This window comes from Schistocerca piceifrons, chromosome 6 (assembly GCF_021461385.2).
Source record: "Schistocerca piceifrons isolate TAMUIC-IGC-003096 chromosome 6, iqSchPice1.1, whole genome shotgun sequence".
NCBI lineage: Eukaryota > Metazoa > Arthropoda > Insecta > Orthoptera > Acrididae > Schistocerca > Schistocerca piceifrons.
Genome location: NC_060143.1, coordinates 46,048,020 through 46,061,852, shown reverse-complemented (window position 1 = coordinate 46,061,852; position 13,833 = coordinate 46,048,020). Strand labels below are relative to the sequence as shown.

General features: G+C 41.7%; 1 protein-coding gene across 1 annotated transcript in view; it reads left to right on the top strand.

Moving 5' to 3' along the window:
- The window catches only part of LOC124803136 (carbonic anhydrase 2-like), a 148,041-nt gene that overhangs the window by 60,235 nt on the left and 73,973 nt on the right, over positions 1-13,833 (top strand). The window contains exon 4 of the mRNA XM_047264315.1: positions 9,060-9,284. Within this exon, the coding sequence (XP_047120271.1) occupies positions 9,060-9,284 (225 nt within the window). The remainder of the gene's footprint in view (positions 1-9,059; positions 9,285-13,833) is intronic.

Here is a 13,833-nt window from a genome sequence, read left to right as displayed (position 1 = left end):
TTGTTTAAAACGAATTAGAAACGAACTTTATAAACACCATTCACTCCCCACTACTTTGTTTATACTCCACAAACATTCAATTTTCCTGACCTCAGTAACTACAAATGTAGTCATAAAATTTTAAGTGTAATGAAAAAACCAAGTTACGTAATTAACATTTTGTTGATTTGTAGGTACATGTCAGAAGACCCGGTAAACAATGACATGCACGCGTCAAAATACCGTAGCACGGTGCTAAAAAAACTTATGCAAAATGGCGCAGCCCACTCATAGCGGAGTATCACGCGTAATCCGTTTTCGGAGTCATGGAAAGTGTTGCAGTTGCGTCAAACGAGTCTAATAGACATCTTCAGGTCCCATAATAATTCTTACCATCGTTGCCAACGATAAAAGTATGCTAAAAAGTAAGTAAGTTCTATTTAGAATCGTAAAGGCACCACAACAGATTAATTTGCCCCTTTTTTTAAGACTGGTTACAGCTGGCTGTTTTTTGCACTGTCACTAAAAGTGTCTCAAAATTTGTCATCTCCACGTTCGTGCGACTATTAACAGTGATCAACACAGTCTGATGTCTGTCAGTGCCCAATTTCGAAAGATGGACTTCACAATGTCGACTTTCCATGTGTCATTCGCATTACGGTACGAGTGTAATCTTTGATGATGATGTTTGGTTTGTTAGGCGCTCAACTGCGCGGTTATCAACGCCCGTACGAATTCCCAACCTTTGCTCAGTCCAATCTCGCCACATTCAGGAATGATGATGAAGTGATGAGAACAACACAAACACTCCAGTCATCTCGAGGCAGGTGAAAATCCCTGACCCCACCGGGAATCGGACCCAGCACCCCGTGCTCGGGAAGCGAGAACGCGTCCGAGAGACTACAAGCTGCGGACTATAATCTTTGAATGACTGTATAAACGATCTTCATCCGCTTACTGATTTAATATGAGTGTCCAGTAAGTTCTCCAACGCTTTCTTTCTTGGCCTGTTTCGGTTGAAAAATGTAGATTTTGTTGAGACATATTCCCGCTTCAGCCCTCGGAGTTTCATGGAGTTCCGATATGTAACTGCGCTAAACATAGCTTTCAGAATGTCATCTGTAACTGAGGTGCGTTCTAAGCAATGGCTGTCTTTGAGTTTCTTTTGGTGGAAAACTGAAGCATCGCAGATATTCATAGGTACTTGCTGAATGTCTACTGAGACCCTGAAATCAACAAAAGCACGGTGAGTTGGGCGAGGAGTGTGTCGTCATCGCAACAAAGTCACACAAACCTGCCACATCTCCCGCGTACCGGCCGACAGCAGACAACTGTGACTCTCGCGATGTGTTCGTCGTCACAAAAATGCAAACGAGCTTCTCTTTCTCCATGACATCGTAAGGGCTTACGCAAGTCGGCGCACTAGAGAAGAGCTCACAAAACTTCATTGGATTGTTGTTGCTCATCAACCCTACATCCCTGATCTTGCACCTTCTTACTTCTATACGTTTGACACAATGCAAGAAGCAATACGTGGATCGTGGGGAGGTTATTGGTGCAACAAGACGTTGGCTCCAACGTCGACCTGGTGATTGGTACCATACGGGCCTACAAGCACTTCCAGCAATGTGGCGTAAGACAGTCGCACTGAACGGAGATTGTTTTGAAAAGTAGGGTTTCGTAGCCTGAAGAATGGGGAATAATAGGGTGTACTAAAATCCTGAATAAATACAATCTGCTTTCAGAGAAACACGTGTTGCATTAGCTGCTGAACATCCCTCGTACCTATGACCCAAACGTCTTAGTAGATTTCTTCGGTTCAGGATATAGTACTTTACTTTAGAAGTATCGTACCTTTCTCCCTATGTTCATTTTGGCTTCGTTCAGCTTCTGTGTGTCAATCATGTTTGGGATCGTTTAAATCTGTGATGAAACTGTGCTTCGGAGCAAGTTGACGACACGGCTGTTGAACTATGGTCGATCTTTCTATCCCACATCTAGATCGATATATACTTATGTAAAGTTTTTTGCACGATGTTCTTCAATTACAGCCACAACACCCCACATTTGAAACTCCCAAACGGATATTTATCGATGATTTCCATGGTGATCTGCAGTCTCTTCCATGTCGTACTTGTTAAGCAAATACATAGTCTTAAATTTCTTAGTAAACCTTTAAACATTTGCAGCCTCTGATTCTTAAATACATGTGTGGCAACTAATCCACTTTTCTATATGCACTCAATTGAAAATCTGTGCTTTGGCTAGCAACGGGTCTAATTCAGCATGTCGCAAACCTTTATCTTCAAAATAATAAAGGCAGTAGATGATTCCAAATCGAGTATTTGGAGATAACCAATCAACAGTCAGTAATTAGCAGGGGAAGGAGTGGGAACAGTATGCACTTCAGCAAAAGTTATTGATTGGAATTATTTAAGAAATATAATTTAAAAACAAGAGTATCTAATACTATTGCAGTATCTCTACTTTTACTACACAAAATCAGTTTACATACAGAAGACAATACACTGAAGTTTAACAGCGATAGCACACAATTTCCCAACCAGTTGCGTAATTACACATTGCGGTTGGGCAACTATGTGCTTGACAGGGGAGGTTATGTTAGGTATTTATGAGTGAAAATTATAGCCATTTAAATTAACTACCTAATTTCTGTTACGACAATTACTTAACTGAAACATATTTCTATAGTAACATGGAGTATGTAATCGCCTTCATTATTACATTTCGACAAATTTTATAATACTTATTTCTTGGATAAGCGCTCATTACGAACACAGCCTTAAGGTATCTTCTGCAGTGCGTGGAGCACGATTCCTATCACAGAATGCAAGATAACTGCAGAGCAAATACATGTCTTTACCTACATCTACAGAGATGCAACATACCTCATTACGTTCTTTAGTTACGTAAGTGTAGGCAGTGATTCCGAAGCATCAGTAAATCGTCTTATGGTCGTCTTCGTCTTCATAAAAAATACTGGTAGCGTCTGTTGCATCCGATGACTCTGGTATTTCCACAATAATTCTGGTTTTCTTCTTAGTTTTTTCTGGCTGCTGTGTAAAACACACTTGTACATCTTTCCCTCCTTTGCTCTTTCATTGCACCATTACGCACAGTTTGCTATTACGCACTGGCGAAATCACATTCTGTGTCTTAATATGGTACCTTTAGGAAACAACTCCGTCTATATGTAATGAATTACAGGTGGTAACAACACATTCATAGAAAAGGTCAACTTTAATATCTACAATCTAACTTTTTTACTTTCTGCCTGCTGAATATAGCTAGAAATAATCGTGTTTGTTACGTACAGGAAGCACAAGAGTGCAGCAGTTTTCAGAAGTCATTATGTGTTCAAAAATGGCTCTGAGCTCTATGGGACTTAACATCTGAGGTCATCAGTCCCCTATAACTTAGAACTACTTAAACCTAAATAACCTAAGGACATCACACACATCTATGCCCGAGGCAGGATTCGAACTTGCGACCGTAGCGGTCTCGCGGTTCCAGACTCTAACGCCTAGAACCGCACGGCCACTCCGGCCGGCTCATTATGTGTCACACGAGCTTCAAGTATTGAATGCTCACGATAACTTGTTGTATACAATTACCCTATACCCCCAATTCGTGTGGTTTGAAACCTTAAATCAGCAGGAACTGTGTGGGATGTATTTAAAAGCGGAGTAGTTTTCTGCATCGCCGTTCGTGCCATGCCCTTCAAAAATAATAAAAAATCATCTGTGAAGTGAACATGGCACATTATTCCCTATGAATTTATAAGAATTTGTTGTTCTATTGAAGTCCAGTATAGAAAGCAAACGAAATGGGTGGTAATGACTGGGACAGATTTTGTAATATTTTTATGATAAATGCCGTCTTGCTGTAAGTGCGGATGAATGTACGAGTATGTCAATAAACAATCACGTAGATTAAATATCTAGGTGTGGTATGATACTTCGTCTTCAGGCCACCAGTGGCCTACTGGGACCATCCGAACGCCGTGTCATCCTCCGAATTGGATGCAGATAGGACGGCCGAGGGGTCAGCACAATGCTCTCCCGGTCGTTATGTGGTATTCTTGACCGAAGCCGCTACTTTTCGGTCGAGTAGCTACTCAATTGGCATCACGAGGCTGAGTGCACACCGAAAAATGGAAACAGCGCATGGCGGCTGGATGGTCAGTCATCCAGGTGACGGCCACACCCAAATATCTAGGTGTAAGGTTGCAAAAAACGACGTGAAATGGAACTGTCGTGTAAGGACGTTAGTAGGGACGGTGGATGGTTCCGTTTCTTGGGAAATTTCTAGGTAAGTATAACTCACTTATAAAGAAAACAGCGTACAGAAGACTTGTGCGACACATTCTTGAGCTATGCTGGAGTGTTTGGGATCGCCACTAGGTCGAATTAAACGAACAAATCGAAGCAACTCAGAATCGAGCTACTTTATTTGTCGCTAGAAGGTTCGATCAACAGGCGAATATTAAGGTAATGCCTCTTGAACCCAAATTAGAATCACTGGATGTAACCCTACCACTACTATTGTGATTTAGTATGCATTTACATAAATAACAGAAATCATGTCTCTATGTTGCCACCGCATAACCCTCTTACTAAGATTTAGTTTAATTTACAAATAAAGTACACTATGGAAGGATAGTTCTGTTAACAAGAAAAGCTAATCAATAGAGCTACCGTTTTTACAGGATTTGACAGTGTGTTGTGTCTAATGGATAAATAAATTACACTATTCACTTCTTTTCCTAAGTTCTTACCCAGCGGTTCGAAAGAAATGTAGTATGAATATTATTATACTGAAGCTAGGACAACTCTGTTTCAAGTTCATTTAGTGGTTTAAATATGTTAACGATCGCCAGCCTATCCAGGCAATGAAACGGTGAAATATTGGAAAAGCAGAAGTATGAATTGCACCTACTTTCTTGCTACTGTTTAAATTGGTTTTCCAAATAAATGTTACTCCACGCAAACAATGTAGGACTACACCCTTATACAGTATGTTTCTAAAAGACAAAAGCCCAGTAGATAACTTCAAGGAAGCTACAAAAATTTGGCCAGCGGGAACCTTTCGAAAAGCACTTTTTGTAATCAACAAACTTAAATGCTAAAATACTTAGATACTAAAGCACACACTTTTTATACTGAACTTTTCAATTCAATAAAATCTCTTTCCTACTGGAACTTACTTTAAAAGGGATTACTCTCCGAACTAACTTTGTATACTCTTTTAATTGATTTTATTAGCTTATATCTCTCTGCCTGAATTTTACGTAAGTTAAGTTTTACTAAAACACTTTGCAATAGTTAAGAAAACTTTCTCATTATTCACACAAAAACAATTTAAATGGTAAAACAGGATACTCGGGTTAATCAAACACCAGGAAAGAACCCTTTATAGATGTATGATTAGGATGAAACAACAGTGTGAACCAGTTTCTTTAAATTTCAAGAATGATTATTAAAACACAGTTTAATTTATTACTTCACGATGCACAAAAGCAAATACAAATAAATCTCATCTGAAAGCTGTAGGCTTGGGTATGGTGAACAATAGTGGCTACACTCCCATACTACGGCCTCCAAGTATATTTCAGTATGGGCTTAGTTTCTCTTCTTGGCGTCGTTCAGTTTTACATACAGTAGCCCAACAACTCGCAGCTATGTCGTAAGCACTTTGCAGTCTTCTTCCGAGGCTTTTTTGTGCAAATTTGCGGGCGAAGTTACTCCTGCTCCACAAAGGTGTTGCCTCAAACACTGCTTCCTACAGACTTTGTGACTTAGTTCCCGTGCTTGCTATATGTAGCGCGCCCTTTCGACGTTGCCACCTTTTCCACTCATCAGAGCTGCTTTCGTTTTAAACAAAAGCACTAAGGCTTTTACATAACACCTATTTCTTACATTGTTCCTAAGCGTGATCATTTCTTACAGTTGTCAATTTTACATCTACGTGAGTATTTTATACATGCAAATACTTTTAAATACAAATATCATCCGAAAATTAATTAACCTAATTAACAATGTACATAGTGCTTTACATACATTACTGACGTACAATGCAAAGAGCTTCAATCTCCAGTATAGTGGACTTTACATTACATATATAGAAAATCTGGTACCAATATGCGAAAATTTTAAAGCAAAAAATTATAAAAAATACAGATGAACCAGAAACAAATAGTGTTATATGGTGGGAAGGAAACTACTTTTTCCCAAAATACTGTTGAGAAAGTTTAGAGAAGAGGGATTTGCGGCTGACTACAGGACGTTTTACCCGCTGCCAGCGTATATTCCGCGTAAGGACTGTAAAGTCAAGTTAAGAACGAAGGAAGCATATGAACAGTAGCGTTTCAATCACTCTGTTTGCTGTTGGAACAGGACAGGAAATTGCCAACAAGGGTATAGGAAACCCCCTGCCATTCACCGCATGGTGACTTGAGAAGTATGATGATGGAAAAATTGTTTATAACACAAAATGTAAATCAATTCAATTTACATGATCTGACATCCAGAATTAGATTTTCACTCTGCAGCGGAGTGTGCGCTGATATGAAACTTCCTGGCAGATTAAAACTGTGTGCCCGACCGAGACTCTAACTCGGGACCTTTGCCTTTCGCGGGCAAGTGCTCTACCAACGGAGCTACCGAAGCACGACTCACGCCCGGTACTCACAGCTTTACTTCTGCCAGTACCTCGTCTCCTGCCTCCCAAACTTTACAGATGCTCTCTTGCGAACCTTGCAGAACTAGCACTCCTGAAAGAAAGGATACTGCGGAGACATGGCTTAGCCACAGCCTGGGGGATGTTTCCAGAATGAGGTTTTCACTCTGCAGCGGAGTGTGCGCTGATATGAAACTTCCTGGCAGATTAAAACTGTGTGCCCGACCGAGACTCGAACTCAGGACCTTTGACTTTCGCGGGCAAGTGCTCTACCAACTGAGCTACCGAAGCACGACTCACGCCCGGTACTCACAGCTTTACTTCTGCCAGTACCTCGTCTCCTGCCTTCCAAACTTTACAGAAGCTCTCCTGCCCGCGAAAGGCAAAGGTCCCGAGTTCGAGTCTCGGTCGGGCACACAGTTTTAATCTGCCAGGAAGTTTCATGATCTGACATGTCTTCCGAATTTCTTTTAATATGAGAGATTAACGAAGGAAGATCTACATCAAAAGATAAAATTAGCCAAGAACGTTGTACATCAAAAGGAAAAATTAGCCAAGAACGTTGTATATCAAAAGGAAAAAAAAATGTGAAAAGAAACTTATATATTTACTTTCATATCATTTGCCATGCAGACACAGTTTACTGTCTTAAAGAAAAATTAGATGTTTCATTGGTAACAAGAGGTTATTCGACGTCAAAAATGGCCCCAAGTTATCGTTGACGCAGTGTTATCATTATTATTGCTAACTGATCTTTGGTGTCTCATTTTCGTTCCTATTAGTATAGACGGTGAACATTAATAAAATCGACAGACTTCAAAGGCGGATCCCTGATTGGAAAGGGAGGAAAAAAGGTCCTATGATCATGTCTCTGCAATTCCGTAGTTGCCACGGTAGATGATGCTAGCAAGTGAAAGCTCCGCTGACCATGTAGTGCATTCCATGGTCGTCGCAGGATGTGTGACTGATGCAGCGTACTGCAAGCAGCGGAATGGTCCGGTATTCATGTCGGGAACAAGCCGAGGTGGTGTTTGTGCACGGCTAAGCACATGAAAACGGTAGAGGGGCAGCACGGCTGTACCAAAGCAAGTATCCTCACAAACACCAACATCATCACACAACATCCGGAGCCCATGTTGAGCGTTTGTGTGATCATGTGTCCTTTCAGACAGACGAATCTTCTTGTCGTTTTGCGTTCATTCATCCGTATCGTCACTTTCATCTGAGCGTGAGTTTGTTTGCGAACAAGCTGTAACTTGTCATGTGTATCACCAGTCTTCATAAATTGTGTACCCTAATCTTCGTATTTCATTGTTTAAACTACTTCTTCTTTACGCGGACATCAGAACTTCACCCTCTTATTAGTAGGTGAAGATCAGATATCAGCGCAAAGAAGAAGTAGTTTAAACGATGAAATACGAATATTAGGGCACACACAATTAAACGCTTCCGCTGGCCACTAGAGTCCCAGACATGAACATTTTTGAGCATAACTGGGATGTCTTGCAACGTGGTGTTCACAAGAGATCTCCACCCTTCGTACTCTTACGTATATATGGACAGCCCTGCAGGGTTCATGGTGTCAGTTACCTGCAACACTACTTCAGACATTAGTCGAGTCCATGCCACGTCGTACTGCGACACTTCTGCGTGCTCGCGTGGCCCCTAAACGATGTTAGACAGGTGTACCAGTTTTTTTTTGGCTCTCTAGTGTATGATAAACCAACTTTGCTACTAACATTTAACAGTTGGCAAAATAGGACAACTTGTGCCACCATTTCATTTTCTTGTTGCCTGCGAAAATGTTCCAGGAAAATATTCGCAAACTCTGCTTCGGTAGATGCGACAGAATGTTGTTATCTGCTGTCTGTATCAAGAAAATAGCAGGAAATGTATTAAAATACGGTTATCTAAATTGTGAGACCCGTGCGTAAAATGTTAAAACTCGGATACGAAATTTCTTCTCATCACATTGTTTTCTACATACATAAGAAATAAATACGTTTCGTGCCACTACCATACGAAAAAAAAAGAGTTTTAATGAGATACAGCATTACTGTCGTTGAAGGACGATCTCCGTTAATCCGCATCACGTCCGATTACAGACTTCAGCAGACGAAAATTCAGGCAGGTATAGGCCTTTTCTCAGAGCAGTGGCGGTTTAAAGGGCTTCACAAAACTTAAATACCTCCGGATGCGGATCCGGATAAGAAATTTGCTGATGCGCATAACGGAATTGCGGATATCATTTTTCTTATCTCCGCAGACGTCTTTGGTTCCATCCTACGGTTGTCGTTGTTATAGGGAAACAGCACCAAAATCTAAGCCTTTACTATACTCCAGCAACAAGTGGAACCAGAGCCGTGCCTTGTGGTGTCCAGGCGGTCATGGAGGACAACCCGTACATGGACCCGGTGGTGCAGGCGCTGCACCAGGTGAGGCGGCCCGGTTGCTGCACGCAGCTGCTGCCCTTCCCGCTGGACTGGCTGTCCCCGCCGATGGAGCAGTCTTACCTCTCCTACAGCGGCTCGCTCACCAGGCCGCCCTGCAGTGAGGGCGTCCTCTGGATCCTCCGCCCGCACCCTCTCACCATCTCCAGTCGGCAGGTACCTACCTTTACAAATTGTATTTACACGGGACGAGTCTCTCATCGTGAAGCACTCCAGGTCTTGTCTCCAATGGGGCTGGTGCAGAAAGGACCTGGGACACGACACGCAAAGTGCTGCTCAACTAATTTACGACTGCATCGCCCTCCAGCCTTGGTTACAGGCGCGCTAATCACGAAGTTACTGGGGTACGGCATACAGGGTGGTGCACGAAATGTGTTACCATTTTTTAATACAATCTGAAAGGACATTTGCTACAATGAAGAGCCGTCCATGGAGATTTGTCCAAACTCAGCAGATGCTCAATATGTCCACTATTTCGTTTCCTAACATCCTTCAAACGAACACTGAAGTTAGTGATTACCCTACGGCACATGTCTTCCGTAATTTCACTGCAAGCTCGAAGAATAAGTCTTCTGAGCTCCATTAAATCACGTGGACGTTTCGGGATAATGTTTTCCTTTAGGTACCTCCAAAGAAAAAAGTCACATGGATTGAGGTCTGGACTATTGGGGGGCCGATTTTGTCCGTCATTAAAGCGACCTGGAAACCTGAGTGAAATGATCCGTATGTCGAAATGCTCGTGTAAAAGCTCCTACACAGTGTTTGCAGTATGTGGCCCTGCTCCATCTTGCATGAACCACTGCGTGTTGAAGGGCAAAGCAGTAGCATGAAGCTGTGGAATGAAGCTATTGCGAAGCATGCTCAAATAACGCTCACAGTTTCTTCAAAGAAAATGGGTCCAATAAGTCCGTGACTGGAAAATGCTGCCCACGCTGTAATCCTCGGAGCATAATGTTGTCGTTCATGAAGCACTTGTGGGCTTTCAGTGCCCCAAAAGCGTACATTTTGTTTATTAACCACGCCGTCTAAATGAAAATGCGCCTCGTCTGAAAATCAAGCGTTGCTGAGAGTTTCTTCCGTATCCTCCGCCCACTGAGCAAACTATAGTCTCTGCTCAGGTTGCCCTCCATGGTTTGAACTGTGTAAGCATTCACTTGAGCACGAACAACTGCTACAATTCCGCACTGCATTGATAATGACCTGACACAGGTCGAATCTGATCTGCGTTGTGACTATAAACGCCATAATAAAGCAACTTAATTCTACGACTGATTGCTGCTCTATCTAACCCAATAGTCTCTGCTGCTTGTGTTCCTCAGTGAGCTTCTGTGCACAGGTCATCTTGTGTGGGTACATATGGAGGTCACTTTTCAGAATGCGATGAACGGAGCGTCTGGATATTCCCAGTTGCACTGCTGCCTTTCTACATGATATCCCCGGACTTCTCTGTACAGCAACTCGTACCGCTTCAGTATTCTTCAGCGAACAAACAGGCTTAGGCCGAGGTCGTTTCGCTTCCAATACTGTTCCTTCCTGTACAAATTTATCGTACAACCTGTGGATGGTCTTCTTGCACGGGACCCATCGTGTGTTAAACTGTTCCCGAAAACGCCTCTGAGTCACAACAAGGCTTTTCGTTGCATGAAAAAGTAACACAATTGCCGATCGTTGCTGTGTCGTCAGCCTTCCATTGTCAGCCACTGCTGCTTACTAGTCTCCTAGCGGCAGTATCGTGAATTACACGTCATTTCGTAACTCATTTGTTTTTCCAAGCTCTGCTGATACTGCTATAGATATCCCAGCGGGATATCTAATCTACGTAGTACATTGTGAAAGAAACAATTGGTAACACATTTCGTGCGCCACCCTGTAAGTTGGTTGCGTTTTGCCGCAATTTTAATGAACACAACAGATACACATAACAGAGACTTCAGTCACAAATGTTGTATTGTCCTTCGCTATTTACAACGCTACGGAAACTTGTCGATTCTGCGACTGTAGAAATCACATGCTTTTGAAGCGAAGAACTCGTACAGTCATATCGGAGGGCATTCTCGTCCGGAAAGGAAGTTTCTTGGAGGTTCTTTGACAGAGAGTGTAAAGGACGAAAATCTGAGGATACAAGATGAGATGCATAAGGTGGGTACAAAATTACTTTCCAGTCCAACTCGTGTATAATGTTTTTATCACTCTAGCAGATTACTGGCGGTCGTTATCACGCTGTAGAATAGTTTCACGCAGTATTCCTGTTCACATTTCTTCGACTGCGTCAGTAAAACGACTCAGCTGTTCACAAAAAACGTCAGCAAAGGGGAATAAATTCGTAGAACACCACAACGTAGCTGTTCCAGCAGACGCATAACATTATCTTTTGTGGATGCGCGCAGGTTTTTGTATAGGGGGCTGCTGCGTTAATTGGGGCTAGCCAATCTTTCCTTTTCCGTATGTTCTACATCTACATCGATACTCTGCAAATCACATTTAAGTGCCTGGCAGAGGCTTCATCGAATCACCTTCACAGTTTTCTGTTATTCCAATCTCGTTTAGAGATCGTACAGAACGAACATCTATATTTTTCCGTATGAGGTCTGATTTCCCTTATTTTATCATGGTGATCGTTTCTCCATATATAGTTCGTTGACAACAAAATATTTTCGCTTCCGGAGGAGAAAGTTGTTGATAGAAATTTCGTCAGAAGATTCCATCGCAATGAAAAACGCCTTTCTTTTAATAATTTCCAGCCGAAATCCTGTATCATTTCAGTTACACTCTCTCCCATATTTCACGCTAATACAAAACGTGCTGCCCTTCTTTGAACTTTTTCGATGTACTCGGTCAGTCCTACCTGGTAAGGATCCCATACCGCGCAGCAGTATTCTAAAAGGGGAAGAACAAGGGCATAAAGACACCATTTCTCGTCAACTGTAACTATACGGCATAGGAATGGTCGGTGTTTTTATGAGCCAATTGACGACGAACAAGCAGAGATGCAAATACGACCACTTGCAGATTTTTCAGATTTTGGCTTAGAGCATGCGGTAGCCGTACTCTTCATTCTTAACCTTCCCCATTCCATGCAAGTATCGTATGATGACGGAAGGATCACGGATGATCACATCTGCCAGGTCTCGAGTGCAGTGACGTGGAACATTGTGGGTTAATGCGTTTAAACGATCTTCAACAAACCCCGAAGGTCTTCCTGAACGAGGAGAGTCACTAGTGTCAAAACGAACCTCCTTTAACAAAAAACCCATTTTCTTGCCTAGCTATGTCCAGTGGCATTATCTCAATAAAACAGCGCAAACGTTTCTGATTGCCTTCGCTGCTGTCACCCCCTCTACTGAACTCAAGTAGGAGAATACGTCGGTAATGTTCTCATTTGTATACACTGCACTCCATTTTCTATCTTTCACACCTCCACTCACTCTCTCCACGCGACAAAATTACAACATGTAAACTTAAGTAGGAATGTAATGGAAAATGTAAACATTTATTTAAAAAATCATTACTGCCATATTTATTAATGTGCAAATCTAGAATTTTGCTTAAATCAAAAGAGCTTTGCTTTAAGTCAAAAAAATTAAATATGCAGGAATAATATTTTTCAAGAAATTTGAATTTGTATTTCTTATTGTCTTTTTTATCAAAAGCCAGGACTCAAATTCTAATCATGCAATTAATCTGAAAGTTTTATTGTAGTATCCTGAGAAGATTATATGACCACTGAACTGTTGTTGTTGTGGTCTTCAGTCCTGAGACTGGTTTGCTGCAGCTCTCCATGCTACTCAATCCTATGCAAGCTTCTTCATCTCCCAGTACTTACTGCAAGCTACATCCTTCTGAATCTGCTTAGTTTATTCATCTCTTGGTCTCCCTCTATAATTTTTACCCTTCAAGCTGCCCTCCAGTGCTAAATTTGTGATGTCCTACCAACCAATACCTTCTTCTTTTCAAGTTGTGCCACAAACTCCTCTTCTCCCCAATTCTATTCAACACCTCGCAATTAGTTATGTGATGTACCCATCTAATCTTCTGCATTATTCTGTAGCACCACATTTCGAAAGCTTCTATTCTCTTTTTGTCCAAACTATATACCGTCCATGTTTTACTTCCATACATGGCTACACTCCATACAAATACTTTCAGAAACCACTTCCTGACACTTAAATCTATACTCGATGTTAACAATGATCTCTTCTTCAGAACCGCTTTCCTTGCCATTGCCAGTCTACATTTTATATCTTCTCTACTTCAACCATCATCTGTTATTTTGCTCCCCAAATAGCAAAACACCTTTACTACTTCAAGTGTATCATTTCCTAATCTAATTCCCTCAGCATCACCCGACTTAATTCGACTACATTCCATTATCCCCGTTTTGCTTTTGTTGATGTTCATCTTATATCCTCCTTTCAAGACACTGTCCATTCCGTTCAACTGCTCTTCCAAGTCCTTTGCTGTCTCTGACAGAATTACAATGTCAAAAACCTCGAAGTTTTTATTTCTTCTCCATGGATTTTAATGCATACTCCGAACTCTTCTTTTGTTTCCTTTACTGCTTGCTCAATATAGAGATTGAATAACATCAGGGAGAGGCTACAACCCTGTCTCACTCCCTTCCCAACCACTGCTTCGATTTCATGCCCCTCGACTCTTATAACTGCCATCTGGTTTTCTGTACAAGTTGTAAATAGCCTTTCGCTCC